At 52.0% G+C, this 20,850-nt stretch overlaps 1 protein-coding gene across 1 annotated transcript in view; it reads left to right on the forward strand.

The window, feature by feature from the left end:
* Nucleotides 1-20,850, forward strand: part of SCN4A (sodium voltage-gated channel alpha subunit 4) — a 132,037-nt gene that overhangs the window by 97,074 nt on the left and 14,113 nt on the right. Inside the window, exons 16-22 of the mRNA XM_038385508.2 lie at nucleotides 9,608-9,737; nucleotides 11,367-11,521; nucleotides 14,431-14,604; nucleotides 15,702-15,824; nucleotides 17,083-17,361; nucleotides 19,366-19,419; nucleotides 20,362-20,499. Coding sequence (XP_038241436.1) covers nucleotides 9,608-9,737; nucleotides 11,367-11,521; nucleotides 14,431-14,604; nucleotides 15,702-15,824; nucleotides 17,083-17,361; nucleotides 19,366-19,419; nucleotides 20,362-20,499 — 1,053 coding nt within the window. The remainder of the gene's footprint in view (nucleotides 1-9,607; nucleotides 9,738-11,366; nucleotides 11,522-14,430; nucleotides 14,605-15,701; nucleotides 15,825-17,082; nucleotides 17,362-19,365; nucleotides 19,420-20,361; nucleotides 20,500-20,850) is intronic.

Here is a 20,850-nt window from a genome sequence, read left to right on the forward strand (position 1 = left end):
GCTAACGGCATTTGGGGCTGAATAAGTAGGGGCATTGCCAGCAGATCAAGGGACGTGATCATTCCCCTCTATTCGGCATTGGTGAGGCCTCAAGTGGAGTACTGTGTCCAGTTTTGGGCCCCACACTACAAGAAGGATGTGGAAAAATTGGAAAGAGTCCAGCGGAGGGCAATAAAAATGATTAGGGGGCTGGAACACATGACTTATGAGGAGAGGCTGGGGGAACTGGGATTATTTAGTCTGCAAAAGAGAAGAGTGAGGGGGGATTTGATAGCTGCTTTCAACTACCTGAAAGGGGGTTCCAAAGAGGATGGAGCTAGGCTGTTCTCAGTGGTAGCAGATGAGAGAACAAGGAGTAATGGTCTCAAGTTGCAGTGGGGGAGGTTTAGGTTGGATATTAGGAAAAACTTTTTCACTAGGAGGGTGGTGAAGCACTGGAATGGGTTATCTAGGGAGGTGGTGGAATCTTCTTCCTTTGAGGTTTTTAAGGCCCAGCTTGACAAACCCCTGGCTGGGATGATTTAGTTGGGGGTTGGTTCTGCTTTGAGCAGGGGGTTGCACTAGATGACCTCTTGAGGTCCCTTCCAACCCTGAAATTCTATGATTCTATCATTCTATGATATGGGTACAGTTAGATTCAATGTGGTGGGGGGTCTCTGGGGATATGGGGGTGGGGGTGCAGTGAGATTCAGTGGGGCTAAGGGTCTCTGGGGATACGGGTACAGTGAGATTCAGTGGGGTTGGGGGTTCTCTGAGACTGGGGGTGTAGTGACATTCAATGGTCTTGGGGGTCTCTCTCGCATTTAGCGTCTCTGTGATTTGGGGGATCTCTCTGGGGATGGGGACTGGGGGAGCAGTGAAATTCAGTGGGTTTGGGGGTCTCTCTGGGGCTTGGGGTAAAATAGAGTGAGGTTTGGGGTCTCTCTGGAGTTTAAGGTCTCTGTGATTTGGGGAAAAAGAAAATGAGTACTTGTGTCACCTTAGAGACTAACAAAGTCAGTGATTTGGGGGTCTCTCTGGGGATGGGGGCTGGAGATGCAGTGGGAGTCAGTAGATTTGGGAGTGTCTCTGGGGCTGAGGGTACGGTGACAGTGGGGATGGGGAGGTCTGAGTCCCCGGAGCCCTTGCCTGGGGAGCTGCCTCTGCCCTCCCATCCCCACTGCTTCCCATACTGCCTACCCCCACCCCCTATCCTCCCGTCCCTTCCCACTGGCCTGGCTCTGTCAGAGTTGCTCTGAGCCTGTCCCTACAAGGAATGCTGCAACCAGTGCTGGAGGATCCATGCCCCCTATGACTTCTCCTAGCCCCTCCCCAGCTTCTAGACTTCCCCAGACACACCATCCCAGAGTTTCTCCATCTGCTGCTCCGGCTCTGCTTGCTGACTGACACAGGCCCTCCCATGTGCATGATGGAGGGTGAATGTGTGGATTGTGCTGGCCTGTGGAGGAGCAGAGTCTGGGGCACTGCATGAGGCAGCAGCTCGAATAGAAGCTCTGTGCCCCTTACCCACACTTCATGGTCCCTTCTCTGCTTGGGGTGTGGGTGGAAAGTGACAGCCCCCCCTCACCCCCCAACACACACAGAGAAGAGCTATAGGCCAGCATTGGGCTCACCTCTACTCCTCTTTGGGCCAGCCGAGACCTCCCACCATTCCCGGTGTCCCCTGATCTCAGGTGGACTGGGGCTGTCCCAGAGGAGGGAGGACTCAGCCCCCACCCACCCAAGCAGATGAGGCCCTGCTGACACCACCCCAGCAGAGCCATTGTGGGTTGGCAGTGGATCCCCTCCCCAAACACACACACACTGGGCTGGTGTAAGCAGAGGGTCTGAGTGCTAACGCTCCATGGAGATGCATAGGGCCATTTCCCCCTCTCAGAGCTACTGCTTCAGGCTGTCTGCAGACTCAGGCAGACATCCCCAGAGCAGTTCCACTTGGGGCTGAGATTCAGGTTTTCCTTTGAAATAAAAACTGAGATTCTGACCTGCTCCTGGGACATCAGGCCCACGTCCCCTGCCTAGCACACGTGGGCTTTAATCCACTTCCCACACTGCAGGTGTGACTGGCTGGCAGACTGGCTGGGGAACAGAGGAAATGTCATGCACAGAAATAAATTCCCACCTGCACCCAATCCGCCTCCACCACAAAAATGAACAGCACTTCACATCCCCCTCCAGAATGCTCTCCCCAGGCCCTGGGCCCAGTACTTCTACAGCCCCATCCTTACCAAGGGGGTCTTAGCACCCCACAGCCTTCTAATGTCTTTACCCTCCCCACCAGATGCCAGGTGGGCAGGCCGTTATTGTACACAGAGTTTCAGTGATCTGCCCCGTGCTCTGTTGTAGAGCAGGGATTTAACCCCAGGCCGACACCTTAACCACTGGCTCCTCCTTCCTCTCTTGTCAAACCAGAGGTTACTCCCAGGCCATGTGCCTGGGACACCTAGCAGGTGCCTTGAGCTGCTTCTCTTCTCCCGCCTCTTCACCCCACCCCCAGTGCCAGGTTCCTGCCCCCAGCCGGCTATTCATGACCTATTTCAAATAGTACTTGTAATGGCAGGAGAAATTGATTGGAGACAGTTCACCACACCCATGGAGCCCACAATCCCCATCCCTTGGCACACCCACTTCTCCTGCAGGCGTTAGTCTGCCGAGCACGTCTGTGGGAGCAGGGTCTGGAGAGGAGAAGACAGCAAGAGCAAGGGAACATCCTCCCCACCTTGTGTGGTTTGTGCAGGGGCTGGGGAGAACTGCAAACTCTGCACTGGGACTGCTTCAGGCGGACACTAAGCCCCAGAGGCGGGACAGGGTAGCAGAACTGAGCAGCCAAGCGGGAGAGGGGTATACGGCGCCTCTACAAGGGACGTAGCAGTGTGCACATGGGAACGCTGAGAGGCATTCTGCCTCCAGCACTCAGTGTTGCCAACTGTCACAATTTTTATCAAGACTCCCATAATATTTTATGCCTTAAAGTGCCCGCTCCTGGAGTCAGGTGATTAGGTGAGACTCTCTGCTGTCATGTTTTTAAAGAAGTACGTTTCAAGCCCTTGTGGTTGCACAGAAAAGCTGGACTTCACATGACCCGCATGTGACCTAAAGGCTCAGTAGCATAGAAGGGGTTTTTCTGTTACTGTTTTTCCATCCACCTCCCCCAGTGATGGTATCTAGGGAGCCAGAAGCATTCTTCCATAGCTGCGTCTCCACCGGGGTTCGGTTAGCATAGCTAGTGCGCTCAGGGGTGTGGATTTTTCTCAACCCTGAGCACCCTAGTTACACTGACCTAACTTCGAATTGTGTACCAGGCCTGCATGCTTTCTGGGCTGCTTACCCTGCCCCCAGCCTTGAGTAACTGCAGTTCTCTGTGCAGGAATTACAAGGAATTGGTGTGATCAGCTACTAAGCTTTTCTCCCTGTTACTCCACACAAGGGACAGATTCTTCTACTGTTTCTAAGAAACTCTGTCGCTCAGTTTGAGTCATTATTTCTCTGGCTGTACCCCGGATGGCTACTTCCCTCCCAAAGCGGAGGGTTATTCACCCTTAAAATCATGGCTGGCACTATTCTCACTGCCATAGCCTGGCTGTAGGATTGAAGGAGGTGGCCTTCAATGATCACTAACATGGTCAGTGCCCATGTTTTTCTCCCTCCATACTACTTGCTGCATCTCCAGCTCTCTGGATGGATTCTGGTGGTGGCACCAACAATAAACTAAAGAACTCTCATGCTTCATGGCTTCAGCTAGCCATCTGCAAGGGTCAGGAAGAGATTTCGCTCCCTCACCCCAGCGTATTCTGGGGGCAGGGGGTGATCTCCTAAAGCATCAGAGAGGGGCACGGCTGGAGATAGGACATTGGAGGGGGAGGGCAGAGCCAGATTAACCTTTTGTGGGCCCTGGCGCACAGTCCATGTCTCCACTCCCTCTGCTCCGCCCGTGCTCCACCTCGAGGTCCCGTCCCTGCTTGGACCTTTCCCCCTGAGGCCTCACTCACCGTTCTCATGGGGGGGAGAGGAGTGATCAGGGGTCAAGGTGAGCAGGGGGCGGAAAGGAGCGAGCGTCGGGCCTTGGGGGGAAGAGGCCAAGCAGGGGTGGGGCCATGGGGCAGAGTGGGCAGGGTGGGTCCACGGTCCTGTGGGCCTGGTGCCATTGGTGCCATTGCAAACCAGGTACTGGGGGAGGGTCAGGGCCATTCTCTCTCTCAGGTGCTTGGCTGGTGGGTCTAGCTCACAAGCTGAGGGTCTAACCAAGTGCCATATGTGAGGTGGGCAGGAGTTTCCCCCCAGGTCAGGTTGGCATTGAGCTTGGGGCATGGGGTGTTGCCTTCGCCTGCAACATGGGGAGCAGGTCACTGGCCAGGATTATCTGGGTGTAGCTCACATCATCATTTTCCTGCCCTCGGGCACTGGTGCACCTCAGTGCCTCTGGCACGTCGTAGTCCAGTCTCCTGAGGGCTCTGATGCTTTGGGGTCAGTGATGCGGGTGCTGGGCGGTGTTGGTACCCTGTGCTATGGAGGGACTAGGTGATCTGGGAGTCCCGGCTGGCCTTCTTAACCCCTGTGACTCTAAAAGGCTGCACCTGAAACACTACAGTGGCACAGCTGCATCAAGGCTGTGTAGACAGTCCCTACTGCTATGGGTGGGGGTCTCCCATCACTGTCGTTCAGCGCGAGGCAATCACCAGATTGACAGAAGAACTGGGGGTGAGGTCAGCATAGCTGCATCTCTGGGCGGTGCAGATTTCACACACCAGAGACGTAGCTATGCATTTCCTGTGTAGACGAGCCCTAATTCAAAGTCCAGGGCTCTCCCACTGTGTTAGGATGACACCTAGTGGCAGTCATGTAAGCACCGCATTTTAGAATTGTTAGCACACCAGGGGCCTTGGTTTAAAAGTAAGCCATCAAATCAGGGAACAGAAACAAGGAATGACTCAAGAAATGCCTCACTCAGCTCTTCTACACATAGCATTGCATGCAGGTGTCCAGTCGAAAGAGCTTGGCACGGGAGGATGGACTGTGCTCTCTTTTCTCACATGGAAAAACATCTGTGGCCACCTGTGCCCCACTGATTTCAATAGCTCTCCTCCAGCAAGGTCTGAGCTATTGGAAATCAGGATATCACAGTCTGGCCCTTGTACTGTGAATATCAAGCACTCAAAGCAAAGCCATCAGGATAAACCTGTGAGCAACAAACCGCCTGATGGACGATCACAGAAAAATACCTGGCAAATCATCTCAAACCGTGAACAGATCTGTTGGAATCCCATGCATAGAATCATAGAATATCAGGGTTGGAAGGGAGCTCAGGAGGTCATCTAGTCCAACCCCCCTGCTCAAAGCAGGATCAATCCCCAATTTTTGCCCCAGATCCCTAAATGGCCCCTTCAAGGATTGAACTCACAACCCTGGGTTTAGCAGGCCAATGCTCAAGCCACTGAGCTGTCCCTGAAAGCTGACCAGAAGGTCCTAAAGAAAGGGTCATTCTAAACTGCAGTGTGCTGGGGCAGCTCTCCCATGGGGTCTTTGTAGCATTTTCATTAGCAGTCTGGAAGAGGAAATAAACAGCAAGGGAACAAAATATGCAGGTGACTCATGGGAGCTATAGTTCAGATACCTCATTCGCCTCTATGGGGAAGGCTTCCTGGCTAGACTACATCACCCATGATGCACTACAGCCTTCCATTTGTTTGAATAGTTGCAGTGCCTCTTGGGAGTCACATGACTGTAGTGCATCAAGGGAGATAAAGTTTAGCCAGGGATCCTGGCTCACATAAGTGAACGGGGGTAAGAAGCATTCTGTTCTGTGCTAGTCTACATAGGTACTACAACTCCCATGAGGCACTGGGGCAGTTCAGAGGACATAGATTAATATCGATTATAGCCAAAATGAAATTTTTCAACATTTCAAGCCACTGGGGCAAGGCAACCAATGGGGTTAGGGAAGAACAGAACAATACCGAGCATCTCTGAATCCATGTATGTGATTCCAACCACAGCTCTCCATGTGGGGTTCTGCCTGCTGGAAGCAAAGTGCGGAGAGCAGGAAGCACTGGGGGCTGCTGAAGGGAATTTTTTCTACTTGTGTTTGGAGCAGCTGGGGTATTCTAGTGACCCACATTCAGAAGCTGCTCCAAGCATTAGCTGGAGCAATGGCTGTGATGGAGGCATCTGCTGTCAGTCTCACCAGCCTGGCTCATGCATCTCTGCCTTTCCAGATCCCTTCACAGGCGGTCGGGATAGTTTGTATACCTCACTGTGTACCTTGGCCAGACTAGCTCCTGTGGCAAATGGCTCATGTGTGGCCCTCATATGTGGGAGCATGGGTGAGCTTAGCTCTGTCCCAGCTCTTCTGATCCCCCTCTGCTTCCTTCCTTTCCCATCCTTTCTGAATTCCAGTTTAGCCCAAGTGGGAGACTAGGGCATGTTAGTTCCACAGTGCAACATGGCCAAATCAGCTGGTTACTGGCTGCCTTGCTGGCTGCAGTGTCCAGTGAATCAACACCGAGCAGCTGGTATATTTCACCCCCTGGTGGATACAATACCCAGTATGAGCGATGACTGAAACTTTTTGGACCATAAGTTGCCACCTGCGCCCCTTGGCTCCAGAATCTGTGTCTCATCTGTGATTGATTGAATACACTGACACTCGCTAGTGACCTTGGGGGAGATTAGCCCTGCAGTGCAAATGCCAATTGCACACAAGATACCCCTTCATAGAGGGTCCTTGTCCTGGCTTCTCTTGTTGCTGTGTAGAATGTACAGGTCTGTAGATGTGTGTCTACCTACCACATGGCCACTCAGCACATTGGATAAAGCTGGCTATTCAAGCTGGAAAGACAGATAAAAATAGAGAGGATCCCTGGAGATTTGCTAAGATTTTTCTCTTCTTATCTAACCCATTGGGGGTTGCAAAGTGCTTTCTGGGAGCCCAGCCAAGTCAAGATTCAGAGTCAGTTCTACTGGGTGAAAACTATTTGGAATCCAGGTTTTGCACTGGAGTGAACTTTGTCCTAAAAGCTCTTCAGAATAAGTGGAGCCAGAAATATTTGAGATAAACAGAATTCCGGGAGCCCTGGTTTCTGTTGGTCTAATTATAACAAAGGGTATTTGTCAGGGATTTCAGTGGGGTTGGTAGCTAAGGGACAGAACTGGGGCAATGAGAAGCATTCGGAGATTTTGGATAGAGCTGGGTGGGAAATGGCTTTTCCGTCCTGCAAGAACTTGTGAGCTTTTGGAAGTGTTTCTGTTCTGAGCTGGAACAAAAAGCAGAATCTCGACAAATTTTGCACACGGATCATCCCAAAAAGAATCCAGACAAGGTCAAATGAAATGTGTTATTTTGCTCATTTCGAATGTTCCCATTTTTTTACCCATTTTCACCTTTTTTTAGTATCAATGGACTAAAATTGCAAGCAGACAATTCCCTTGTTTTGAACTGGGAAACCGAGGGTTTAACTCGAAATTCTCAAACCAGGACATTTTGACACTTCCAAGCCTTTGTTTGTTTATTAAAAAAAAAAATTCCAAGTGGGAGACTCAGCCAAACAGGCCCTTTCTCACCAACACTTTTGCTTTTGTCAAATCAGCATTTTCCCAATGAAAAGAAGAAAATTTCCAGACATTTTGAGACTTGGGAAATGCTCGAGAAACACAGCTCATCAAACATGGCAACTCCTTTGTCTCCATCTGATCAGCACATCCCCGGGGTGTGACACCGCTCTCCCCCTGCACCACCATGGTTGGGGATAAGTTCCCTGATGCAAGCCACACCAAGAATTGTGCTGCTTCCTTCCTTTGATTCTGCAGCTTCTGGCTTTTTGCTTATTACTTGTAAAATCTCACCTGAAGCAGTTGTGGCCACTTTGATTTGAACTGAAAAAGTCTGATCTTGTAGCTGCCGGGGGACAACAGAGGGGGTCTTTGACTGAGCAGGTCAATACACAGAAAAAGAACATGGCAAACAGCATGGGCATTTCATGGTGGTTTTCGTTTTGCAGAGTTCCCAGCAGTTAGTGGGTTTCCACATTTTTTGCAACAAATTTTTATTGCCATTTTTATCCAAAAAATACAAATAAAAAACAATTCATTTGTAGATATCAATATCCACTTCCATCATGTTGTCGATTAAAAACAAAAATATCCTGAGAAAATTCACCAAGAACTTTTTATTTAAATTGACAATTTTTGGTGAAAAATATGCATTTAAAAAATTGTCAATTTTGGGCTAACAAACTCCTGTTTCCAAAAGTTTCAACCACCCCCACAGTGGCAGCAGCCCAGTGGTTCTCAGTCTGGGTTATGTGTACCCCTGGAGTTACACAGAGGTCTTCCAGAGAGTAGATCAACTCATCTAAATTTTTGCCTAGTTTTACAACAGGCTACATGAAAAGCACTAGCGAAGTAAGAACAAACTAAAATTTCATACAGACAATGACTTGTTTATACTGCTCTAAATACTATCCACTGACATGTAAGTGCAATATTTATATTCCAATCAATTTTATAATTGCATGCTAAAAATGAGAAAGTCAGCAATATTTCAGTAATAGGGTGCTGTGACACTTTTCAGAGTGGTAGCCGTGTTACTCTGTATCAGCAAAAACAACGAGGAGTCCTTGTGGCACCTTAGAGACTAACACATTTATTTGGGCATAAGCTTTTGTGTGCCTAAACCCATTTCATCAGATGCATGGCATGGAAAATACAGTAGCAGGTATATATATACAGTACATGAAAAGATGGGAGCGGCCTTACCAAGTGGGGGGTCAGTCTAACGAGACAATTCAATTAACAGAAGAATACCAAGGAAGGAAAAATCATTTTTGTAGTGGTAATGAGGGTGGCCCATTTCAAACAGTTGACAAGACGGTGTGAGTAAAAGTATGGGGAAATTAGTTTTTGTAATGACCCATCCACTCCCAGTCTTTATTCAGGCCTAATTTGATGGTGTCCAGTTTGCAAATTAATTAAAAAATTTAATTAACTTTTGTATTTTTATGTCTCATTTTGTAAGCAGTAGTTTTGAAGTGAGGTGAAACTTGTAGGTACACCATACAGACCAGACTCCTGAAAGGGGTACAGTAGTATGGAAAGGTAGAGAACCACTGGTGCAGCCCACTCACCCAGAACCACTCCCCGAGCCCTGTCTTGGGGAGACAAGGCCCCACGGCACACCCCACCAGGGCTCCTTGCCGCCCACCTGCCATGCCCAGGCACAGAATTGAGGTATGTCTAGATTACAAGTGCTACAGAGACAGAAGGGGTTTGGCCATCACTGTAGTTAGTCCACCCCCTTAAGAGACAGTAGCAAGGTCAAGGGAGGAGTTCTTCCATTGACCCCCAGTGTCTACCTCAGGGTTTAGGTTGACTTTTACTTCGTCTCTCAGAATTGTACTAACCCAGCCATGCCCAGCCTGCACTGTAACCATCCCTGTCCCTGCCCGAGATGAGGCCTCTATTGCTCCCCGGAAACATTTGATCTCCAACGTGTGAAGCTGTTTGTTGCTGGTGCAATAGCCACTCCCAGCATTCGGGGTGTCTCCTGTTTGTGAATCTGTCCCTGGTGCATGCTGGAGCCCTGGGCTGAGTCTGTCTCCATCCCTGCTCTCCGCAGAAGCCGCATTCCACAGGCAGCACGTCATCCCTATGCAGTACCGTGGATTACAAGGCACCAGAGGTAAAGGCAGAGGAGGCTGCAGACGAGGCTGCCGAGGGCCAGGGGCCTGAGGAGTGCTTCACCGAGGGTAAGAGAGCCACGCAGTGACCCCGCACTGGGGGAGCAGGAGGGTGGAGGGTTGCCCCGTCCTGGTACTGTCCCAGAGCACCAGCTGTCCCTGCAAAATACAGCACAACTGCCCCGAAACTAATAGAGAATGGTCCAAGGGTAGAGAACGGGCCCTGTAGTGATAGACGCTAGGAACTCAATCTAGTTAGATTAACAAAGGGACAGTTAAGGGGTGACTTGATCACTGTCTATAAGTACCTACCTGGGGAACAAATATTTAATCATGGGCTCTTCAGTGTAGTAGAGAAAGGTCTAACATGGTTAGATCCCACCCCAAACTCACACAGCCCCCATGGGATCTGTGCCCTGGGATCCCAATACCCATGGGATCCCACCCACAAACTCACAGCCCCCATAGATCCCAACCCCCATGGGATCCCATCCCAAACTCACACAGCCCCCCCACTGGGATCCCATTCCCCCCCAGAATCCCACCCCAAACTCACACAGCCCCCATGGAATCCCAACCACTCTGATTCCCAACACTAAAGGGATCCCTTCCCAAATTCACACAGCACCCCCAGGGATCCCAACTCCCGTGGGATTCCCCCCCCCAAGGAATCCCACCCCAAACTCATGCAGCGCCACACCAGATCCCACCCCAAAACTCACATGGCAACTCACAAGAACAATGCTTCCATTCCCAGGCTATGACAGGCCCCTGGTCCAAACGGTGCCAGCCCCCTCCATTGACAGTTTTCCCAGGGGTGGAGGGTGCAGCATGGTCAGTGCTAGCCAGGACTGGTGGTGGGAGGCAGGGGCCCTGCTGCAGGTCAGGAATTGTACATGGATCAGGTCAACGGAAAAGGCTGGTGAAGGAAAGGCCTGGAGGGGGAAAGGCAAAGGGGAAGTGGGGGGGAGGAGCTGTTGTGGGGAGAGAGAAAGAAAGAGGGAAGGAAAAGGAGGGGCTGGTGTTAAGGAGCGGAAAGAGGAGGCATGAGAGGAAATGGAGTGAGGAGAGAACAGGTGTTAGGGAGGGGTGGAGGTCACGTAGAGGAGGGGTCAGAGGGGCCGGTGTAGGGGAGGAGTCAAGGGGGCTGCTGAAGGGCAGGGGTCATGGGGGCTGGTGCAGGAGAGGGGCAGGGGGCACATAGAGGAGAGGTCAGAGGGGCTGGTGCAGGGGAGAGGTGGAGGGCGGGAGCTGGTACAGGGGAGAGATCAAGGGAGCAGCCAGGGGGGCCGGTATAAGGGAGCAGCAGGGGGCTGATGGGGTGTATGGTTTTGGGCCATGTGCCCCAGAGGAGGCGCTTCCCCAGGCAAGGGCAGGCGGCAATGCCACGGCATCCCGACACAGGTGAGCAGCTTTACACTCTAGCCTGGTCCGTCCCAGTGGGCAGGCTCCTGGCAGATGAGTCGAATTTACCTGTCTCCAGGCCGGACCGCCTCTGCCCATGCAGGCCCAGCTTGCTCTAGTGTGTGGCCACCCAGGCCTGGTGGTCTGGCAGAGCAGCACCTGGCTGGCTTGCTACACCGGAAGACGACTCTGCCACCTGCAGCTCCCCAGAGGGGCCACTGGCCCTGCGTCTGCGTCTGCGTCTGCCATGCCGTGGCTCAGGAACTAACAGTGCCTCTCTGCATCCCCTCCCAGCCTGTGTGCGGCGCTTTCCTTTCCTCTACGTCGACATCACAACCGACAAGGGGAAGATCTGGTGGAACCTTCGGAAAACCTGTTTCAAGATCGTCGAGCACAACTGGTTTGAGACCTTTATCATCTTCATGATCCTCCTCAGCAGTGGAGCGCTGGTGAGTCCCAGGTTTCGGTCCCTCACCGAAGCCCCCATGTACCCTTCACCGAGCCCCCTGGATTGTGGGACCCCGGAATGGCAGGCTGCATGCAGGCTTGTGGCGGTGCCAGATACTCCCTAAAAGGAGGTGAATTAGATATGAAGCTAAAGGATCAGCATTCTGTGCTTTGGGCACCTGGCCAGGTAGGGGAGGCAGTTTGGGGCTGTGGGCTAAGCACCACAACTGGGGATGTTTTGCTTTGATCAGTGGCAAAATAGTTAAAGTTGAGCAGTAAAATGCCATCAGTAGGTTTTAGGCTGGTAAGCCTGACTTCAGTACCAGGCAAACTGGTTGAAACAATAGTAAAGAACAAAATGATCAGACACATAGATGAACATGATCTGTTGGGGAAGAGTCAACATGTTTTTTTAAAGGGAAATTATGCCTCACCAATCTACCAGAATTCTTTCAGGGGGTCAACAAGCATGTGGACAAGGGGGATCCAGTGGATATAGTATACTTAGATTTTCAGAAAGCCTTTGACAAGGTCCCTCACCAAAGGCTCTTAAGCAAAGTAAGATGTCATGTGATAAGAGGGAAGGTCCTCTCATGGACTGGTAACTGGTTAAAAGGTAGGGAACAAAGGATAGGAATAAAAGGTCAGTTTTCAGAATGGAGAGAGGTAAATAGTGGTGTCTCCCAGGGGTCTGTACTGGGCCCAGTCCTATACAATATATTCATAAACGATCTGGAAAAAGGGATAAACAGGGAGGTGGCAAAATTTGCAGATGATACAAAATTATTTAAGATAGTTAAGTCCTAAGCAGACTGTGAAGAGCTGCAAAAGGATCTCTCAAAACTGGGTGACCGGGCAACAAAATAGCAGATGAAATTCAATGTTGATAAATGCAAAGTAATGTGCATAGGAAAATATAATCCCAATTATACATACAAAATGATGGGGTCTAAATTAATTGTTACCACTCAAGAGAGAGATCTTAAGAGTCATTGTGGATAGTTCTCTGAAAACATCCACTCAATGAGAAGCGGCAGTCAAAAAAGCGAACAGAATGTTGGGAATCATTAAGAAAGGAATAGATAATAAGACAGAAAATATCATATTGCCTCTATATAAATCCATTATACACCCACATCTTGAATACTGTGTGCAGATGTGGTCACCCCCAGCACAAAAAAGATATATTGGAATTGGAAAAGGTTCAGAAAAGGGCAACAAAAATGATTAGGGGTATGGAACGGCTGTCATATGAGAAGAGATTAATAAGACTAGGACTTTTCAGCTTGGAAAAGAGATGACTAAGGGGGGATATGATTGAGGTCTATAAAATCATGACGATGTGGAGAAAGTAAATAAGGAAGTGTTATTTACTCCTTCTCATAACACAAGAACTAGGGGTCACCAAATGAAATTAATAGATAGCAGGTTTAAAACAAACAAAAGGAACTATTTTTTCACACAGTGCACAGTTAACCTGTGGAACTCCTTGACAGAGGATGTTGTGAAGGCCAAGACTCTAACAGGGTTGAAAAAAGAACTAGATAAGTTCATGGAGGATAGGTCCATCAGTGGCTATTAGCCAAGATGGGCAGGGATGGTGTCCCTATCCTCTGTTTGCCAGAAGCTGGGAATGAGCGACAGAGGATGGATCACTTGATGATTACCTGTTCTGTTCATTCCCTCTGAGGCATCTGGCATTGGCCAGAAGACAGGATACTGGGCTAGTATCTTTTGGTCTGACCAAATATGGCTGATCTTATGTTCAGTGTTAATGATCCATTTAGATGAATAAATAAGATTGTTCACAATTCCCGCACACTCTGGCAAACTTCATTTCGTTTGTTCCCATTTGGAAGGGATTTTTGTAACCTGAAAAGATTTGCAACCTATATTATAAAAGCCTCGAATGGCCCCAAAATTGGCTGTTCCTAGGGACTCCCAAAGCTCCAGGAGACACCCTTCCTCTCCACTGCCTCAGGGCCCTGCTCTTTGAAAGATTGTGTCAGAACCAAACACAGCTTTTACAAATCCATCCCCCTAGAATGTCCTAGATGACTGTGGGTCTGCTCAGGTGGCTGAGCTGCGGGGCTTATAGTCCATTTCCCCTTTGGCAAATACCACCCACCCTTCAACATTGCTGGAGAACTTTTTTGTAACGGTGGCTTGATTTTAAGGAGATGGTTTTATCACTTTTCATCAGCTCTGTGGCCCTGGCTGTCAGGGGACACTTATTAGACAAGATTATTGTATTGATTGGTTTAGCGTTAGCAGCTGGTTATTGCTTTACTATCCTAGTGCCTGAGTGATGGTTTGAAGTTGGTCAGATAGTAAGTCATGGATCAGCATGTTTTTGGTTCCCCTTTAAGTATTTGGACCGAATACATCTGGGCTTCAAAAATAAGACCTTGTTTGCATTCCTGAGACCTTCCTCTCTGCAACTCTGGGGGTAACATTTTCATATGTGTCTAAGTGACTTAGGGGCCTGAGTCCAATTTTCAGAAGTGATTTAGGCACTTAGGAGTGGCACTGTCAATGGACATAGGCTCCAAGGGGTCAGAATTTCAGAGGTATTTAGGTGCCTAAAGATGCAAATAGGCACTTGGTGGGATTTTCAAATGCCCTCTGCGCCTATCTCCCATTGATTTCATTGGCACCTTTGGGTGCCCAACTACTTTTCAAAATCTGGCCCAAAGTGTCTGTCACTTTTGAAAATAGGCTTTAGGCTCCTAAGTCACTGAAGTGCTTTGGAAATTTTTGCCCTTTAAAACCACCAGAGCCCTTTAAATGCAGCAAAAGGAGAAAGGCCTTAGTCCGGCTGCTGCTCTCCTGTCCCACTGTAGCCGTGAATCCCTCTGCTGGGAGCCCATCTCACGGAAGCCCAACTCATCTAGCTTTGTGCCTCTCCTAGGCTTTTGAAGACATCTACATTGAGCAGCGGCAGGTGATCCGCACCATCCTGGAGTACGCTGACAAGATCTTCTCCTACGTGTTTGTCCTCGAGATGCTACTCAAGTGGGTGGCCTATGGTTTCAAGGTGTACTTCACCAACGCCTGGTGCTGGCTCGATTTTCTCATTGTGGATGTAAGTTGCTGCTCGATCAATGGAGCAGGAAAGAGCATCTCTGTGATTTGGAGTGGGGGGCAGGGCCTGGGGGAAGAGGCGAAGTGGGGGTAGGGCCTGGGGGAAGAGGTGGAGTGGGGGCAGGGCCTCAGGGGAAGAGGCAGAGTGGGGGGCAGGGCCTGGGGGAAGAGGCGGAGTGGGGGGCAGGGCCTCAGGGGAAGAGGCAGAGTTGGGGCAGGGACCGGGGGAAGAGGTGGAGTGGGGGCAGGACCTCAGGGGAAAAGGCAGAGTGGGGGGGCCCCAGGGCAGAACGGGAGGCAGGGCCACTGTCCAGGTACCAGTGGCCTCCCACACTTCTAGGGAGCTTCCAGTGCTTGCACCTAACACAAGTGTCACGCACCACCTATGGTGCCCAGGCTGTGTAGATCGCCCCCAAGAGACTGGCCCATGGTGACCCATGGCATGTGCGGAGAAACAGGGTCCCCTGAACCCCAGGCTCACCCCGTAACCAGCGGGCTGAGCCTCTGAGCGCCAACCCTCCTGGTGGGAAATGTCCATCGAGGATGGGGAATGAGATGCAGGCCCTGCAGGGGAAGACAGAACATTGCCATAGATGCCGACTCCCTGGGTGCTCCAGGGCTGGAACACCCATGGAAAAAAAGTAGTGGGTGCTCAGAACCCTCCAGCAGCCCCATGGATCAGTGGCTTTCCCCCCGCCAGCACCTCCTGCCCGTCAGCGGCCCTGCCGATCTGCTCCTCCCCATCCTTGCCAGCACCTTCACCCCCCACAATCAGCTGTTCAGTGGCATGCAGGAGGCGCTGAGGGGGCAGGGAAGGAGCAGGGGCAGGAAGAGGCGGGGGAGGGGGCAGGAAGATGTGGGGTGGGAGCTTGGGGGGAGGGGTGGAGTGGGGGCAGGGCCTGGGGCAGAGCAGGAGTGGGAAGAGGCGGGGTGGAGGTTTCGGGGGAAGGGAGGAGTGGGGGCGGTGCCTGAGGCAGTGCGGGGGTCGAGCATCCCCCTGGGAACAGAGGACGTCAGCACCTATGCAGGTTGCCATCTCCTCTGGAGCTGCCTTGGGTCCATCAGCGTCGCTGCTAATGGCTCTGGGTTTCTCCCAAGGTTTCCATTATCAGCTTGACAGCAAACTGGCTGGGCTATTCTGAACTAGGCGCCATCAAATCACTGAGGACTCTGAGGGCTTTGCGACCACTGCGGGCTCTGTCAAGATTCGAAGGCATGAGGGTAAGTCCTTTGCCAGGCCTCCTGGCTGGGTGTGACCCCGGGTTGTTGGCACCTGGTAGACCCAGAGCCGCTAGGTATTTCTTGGTGTGAGGGCCTAGGGAACCAATGCGTTGGCCACAGAGCCAGCTGTGCCCTGGCGCTTCTAGAAAGGGCTTTTCAGAGGAAATGGCTGCCTGCATTGCCAAAACCCAGCCTTTGGATATTGGAGATCAACCTAAAATCATGAGATTCTAAAACTAGTAACTTTGGCAAGTTCCTTCACTGTTCTTTTAGGGTCACATGTTGAAGCTTTTCTCTGCAATCACAAGGGCTAGACACGTTGCTTCTTTACTGAAAGCTGAGAACTCTCATGAAATCACCAGATTCCAGGAGTTGGAGCTTTAACAAGGTCCTCAACTATCCTGAGACTCGCCATGAGTGGGCAACACTGGATCTCTCCCCTGTAGACCCAGCGATGGGGAGCACGGAGTGCTCACAGAGGGCAGGGGACAGGACTTCCTGCCAGGCTGGTGGCTGCCTGCACAGAGCTGAGGGAAGGGCAGGGTGGACTCAGAGGGACCAGGCCCCCAAATTGTATTCAGAAGACTCGGACTCGCTCTCCAGCTGGCGTTGGTGGTGCATGGGGTAACGCAGCCCGCCGGGGGAGATGTTCTCTTCTGGGCCTCACTCTTTGAAGCCCAGTTGCTCCAATGAAGGACTTTAATGCCCTCCTAGTGCAGCCCTGGATTGCACCACACCTGGCATGTACCTGGCCCCCTGCCCGCTCCTCTCTCCTCCGCGGTGCCAGCCTAGAGCTTTGAAATGGAAGAGAAGGGTGCAGGCCCAGGAGGCCATGGTGCTAACCTGTGCAACCGCCCATGCTGCCATGGCTTCCCTGCTCTTGGCACTCAGTTATCTAGCTACATCAGAGCCAGTGCAGGTATGTCTAAACATGCTGCAATCACACTGCTGACCACAGCGTAGACAGTCCCATTCCAGCTAGACAAGGTCCCATCTCTTCCGGGCGGCGCATCCCGTGTGCTCTTCGGCTATGTGGACTGGGGAGGCTCAGATCTGGCTGTGGTGGGGTGCGCCTGACACTCCTGTAGCACAGTAACCTGTCCTGGTGGCTTTGAGAAGACACAGCTGCTCCCAGGTGAGGGGTACCTGTAATTCCATCCGAGCGGCAGAGCTAGCACCCAGCCAGAGAACTGCCCCTTGCCAAGTCCCGAGCCACTTCCCCTAGGCCAGCCCAGCCCTCTGTCCCCTCCCATTGCAGGTGGTGGTGAACGCCCTGCTGGGTGCCATCCCCTCCATTATGAACGTCCTGCTGGTCTGCTTGATCTTCTGGCTGATATTCAGCATCATGGGGGTGAACCTGTTTGCGGGGAAGTACTACCGGTGCATCAACACCACCACGGACGAGCTCTTTGACATCAGCGAGGTGAACAACAAAAGCGACTGCCTGGCGCTGCTCCACACTAACCAGGTGCGCTGGGTCAACGTCAAGGTCAACTTCGACAACGTGGGCTTGGGCTACCTGTCCCTGCTGCAGGTGGTAAGTACTCAGCCGCATAGCAGCTCTTGGCCTGAGGTAACCCCAGGCTGGCACAGCTCCCCAGCCGGAGCAGCTGTCAGATGCTGAGCGAGAGGCTCCTCTGCAGCTCCTAACCACCATGCTGCCGGGCTCTATTTTATCATTATGTACCTGACAGTATCACCTAGAGTCTTGACCAAGATCAGGGCCCTGCTGTGCTAGTGCAGAGTGAGTGACTGTTCCTGCCCCAAAGAGCTTACAGGAAAAATAGATAGGACCAAATGATTAGCCCCATTTTACAGAAGGGGTGGGGGAAACTGAGGCACAGAAAGGGGAAGGGACTTGCCCAAGGTCACCTCCTACAGGTCAGATTGGCACCCAGTGCTCAGCTCATCAAAGGCATGTAGGTGCCTAATTCCCTTTGGAATCAATGGCAATTAAGTGCCTAAATACCTTTGAGGATCAAGGACTAGGTCCCTTACCTGCCAAGCCAGCTGCCAGTCCACTGGATCATGATGCCTCTTAATTCCAAAATCTAGATTTCACACACACATAAAAGCTTGGAACAGGTGAGACGTCGTGGGGCCATGAGCAGAAATTAGCTTTCACTGGAGAGGAGGTAAAGGAATGCTTGGAAAATGTGAACCTATTCCAGTCAACCTGTGCAGATGATACTGCGCCCTAAGGGCTTACGCTCACTAACTAGGCCATTGACAATCCTTTCTAGAATGGCGTGTAGAACTGGGGGAGCTACCAGAGAATGTGAGGCATGGTGGGCGGGACGGGGATTTAACACACCATTCTTTATTAAAGGAAGTAGGATGATTGCTGCCATTACTATTAAGGGAGCAAAAGACCAATCCCTAGTCAAGTGATGGAACAAACATTCAGAGCAAAAGGTACAAGACAGCTGTCCTAGAGTCCTAGGCATCCGAGATGGATAAGACCTGGTAGATCTTGCAGTTCATCTCCAGCCTGTTCTTCCCTTGAGGACACGTCTAATGCTTTGTCCAATCTAGTTCCTCTTGGGCCTTACGGAGACGATTCTGCAGCCTAACTGATCTCCTTGCCACGGAGATTCCTGCCTGCTCCCCCTCTCACCTCTGCAGTTTCCTCTGCCTTGTTTTTAAATAAAGTCTGATTGCTCGGTGACTGGGCCTAGGGAACTCCCCCTGCATCCGGGGGAACTGAGTGGGCGCAATCACATCACAGTGCCGCCCTAGCTGATCACCCATCTGGTGCTCAGCTCCCCTGCTGTAATGTCATGCCATCTAATGCAGGAAACAAGATATGCACCCTCTTTTGTTCAGTCACAAACACCAAGCCCACTCCAGCTCCTGGTGGAGTGAATGGTCCAACCCCCCTGAATTGCCAAAGACTCAGGATCAGATGCTACAGGTTAACACCTAGGCAGTGATCAGTTAGCTGTGTGCTGTACAAATGCAGCCCGGAAGCTAACTGGGAAGCCGAGGGGTCAGCTAGACTTCTGTTTAGCAAAGCTGGAGTTTGAGACAGCTCCTGGCCCAGCTCAGTGGCTAACAACAGCCTGCCCCATTGGGTGACACTGCAATTTTCCTGGCTCCCCAGACAGACGTAAAGCACCATCTCCAGAGATCAGTGTAGCTTCTCCCCTGAATGGAGCATGGGTGGGGCTTTTGGTTGTTCCGTGCTAGGCTGCTTGGGAATTTTTGGACGTGAGGGTTTTTTTGTCCAAAAGCCAATTCGTCAAAGGGGGAACTTCCCCTGGAAATGTCTCAGTTTTAGCGACCCATTCATTGGGAAGGCTCCTCGTATCTCAGCTGGAATCTCTGGTCCAAGCAGGAGAGGCTATGCTAGACCCTGTGAGAGCCCCATGTTAGCACACTTCTGAGGGATGCAGGAGCCCCAGGCTTACATCCTTGATCTGCCTGAGTTAGGACAGGAATTTAAGCCTGGTTATTCCACAGCCCAGGGGCCAGATGTTCAGCAGCCAGTGTGCTGAGCTCCCCTGGGGACTGACTCCACTGCTCTGTGCTGTCCCGGCAGGCCACTTTCAAAGGCTGGATGGACATCATGTATGCGGCTGTGGACTCCCGTGAGGTGAGGTGACACAGAGCGAGGAACGTGTACTGCAGCTCTCTCATCGACATGCCTGGCTTCACAGGGCATGCTGGGACAAGGAGCCCTGCCCTGCATGGTTCAGTATGGCCCTGGAGCCTGCTTAGGGCATTGAGGGCCACTCTCTCTGTGCTCTGCCCCTTGGCACTGGCAGGCAGATCCAGGCCCCACACACACCCAGCTGGGGGGCTCGGGCAGGTCGGGGGCAGAGGAGTCGGGAAGGGAGGGGTGGAACTCTCACCCTGTCCCATAGCTGAGCAGCAAACTATGGGAACAGGACACAGCCTGATGTTTCATTGATCACATTCTGCAGGCGCCACCCTTCCCCTTTGCCTTGCCAGCACCCCCAGCCTGATCCCCAGAAACTAGCCCCCCAAAAAGTGCTCCAACCTGACCCCAAACTGTCAGATCTCCCCTTCTTTTCTGGGACAGAAGCTTTGTCCCCCCCACCCTGTGCCCCCACTTCTTTCCCGTAGCCAAGCCCTCCAGTCCCCCCATCCCGGGAGCTGCTCTTGACCTTCCCTCTTGACATCTGCAGCCGGGGGCAGATTGACGTTCTGCGGCATGGAGCTTTTCAGAGCGTCTCCAGGGCAGGTGGAGGGTCCGGGGCTCCCCAGAGCGGACCAGGCTTCCTGGGCAGCTCTTACCACAGGCTGGCTCCAGCTTCCAGCCTGGCCAGGGGGCAGGGCCTTGGGGGAAGAGGAGGAGCAGTGGGCATTCTTTGTTCTTTGTGCCCAGGACCCCAATAAATCTTAGTCAGCCTCTGAGCAGGCTCTGGGCATGGAGGCACCTCAGGTTCCCATGTCGGGGGAGGCTGGGTTCTCAGCATTCCCAGCCCCCTGCAGTGCAGCAGTGACCCCATGCCTGGGGCGTAGGGGGAGTGGGCTGTGCCCTGCACTCATGCATCCCCTTCTCCCCACTCAGATCGAAGAACAGCCGCTGTATGAGACCAACCTCTACATGTACATCTACTTCGTCATCTTCATCATCTTTGGCGCCTTCTTCACCCTCAACCTCTTCATCGGTGTCATTATCGACAACTTCAACCAGCAAAAGAAAAAGATAAGTATCTCCTGGCCCGCCTGGGCTCCTGGCATTCCCGTGGCCCCGGAGATCTGGACAGGTCCATTGGGATCAGCTAGTCCGGCCTCCTGCATAACCCAGAGCACTGCCCCGCAGTCATTCCTAGTGCAGAGCTTCAGGAGGCAGGCCAGGAAGGAGCACTCTGCAGTGGGCAGCGAATTGCAGCTCCTGGACAAGGGTGCAGACCAGGGGTGTGGGGTCACAGTGGGAGGTCAGACACAGGAGCAGACCCAGCCTAGGGGCAGAGGAGCTGATTCACATGAGCTGAGAGTCCCCTGGGCAGTTCCCTGACATGCTGGTGCCCATTCTTCCCAATCACTGGGGTTGCTA

Source organism: Dermochelys coriacea, chromosome 27, assembly GCF_009764565.3.
Source record: "Dermochelys coriacea isolate rDerCor1 chromosome 27, rDerCor1.pri.v4, whole genome shotgun sequence".
NCBI lineage: Eukaryota > Metazoa > Chordata > Testudines > Dermochelyidae > Dermochelys > Dermochelys coriacea.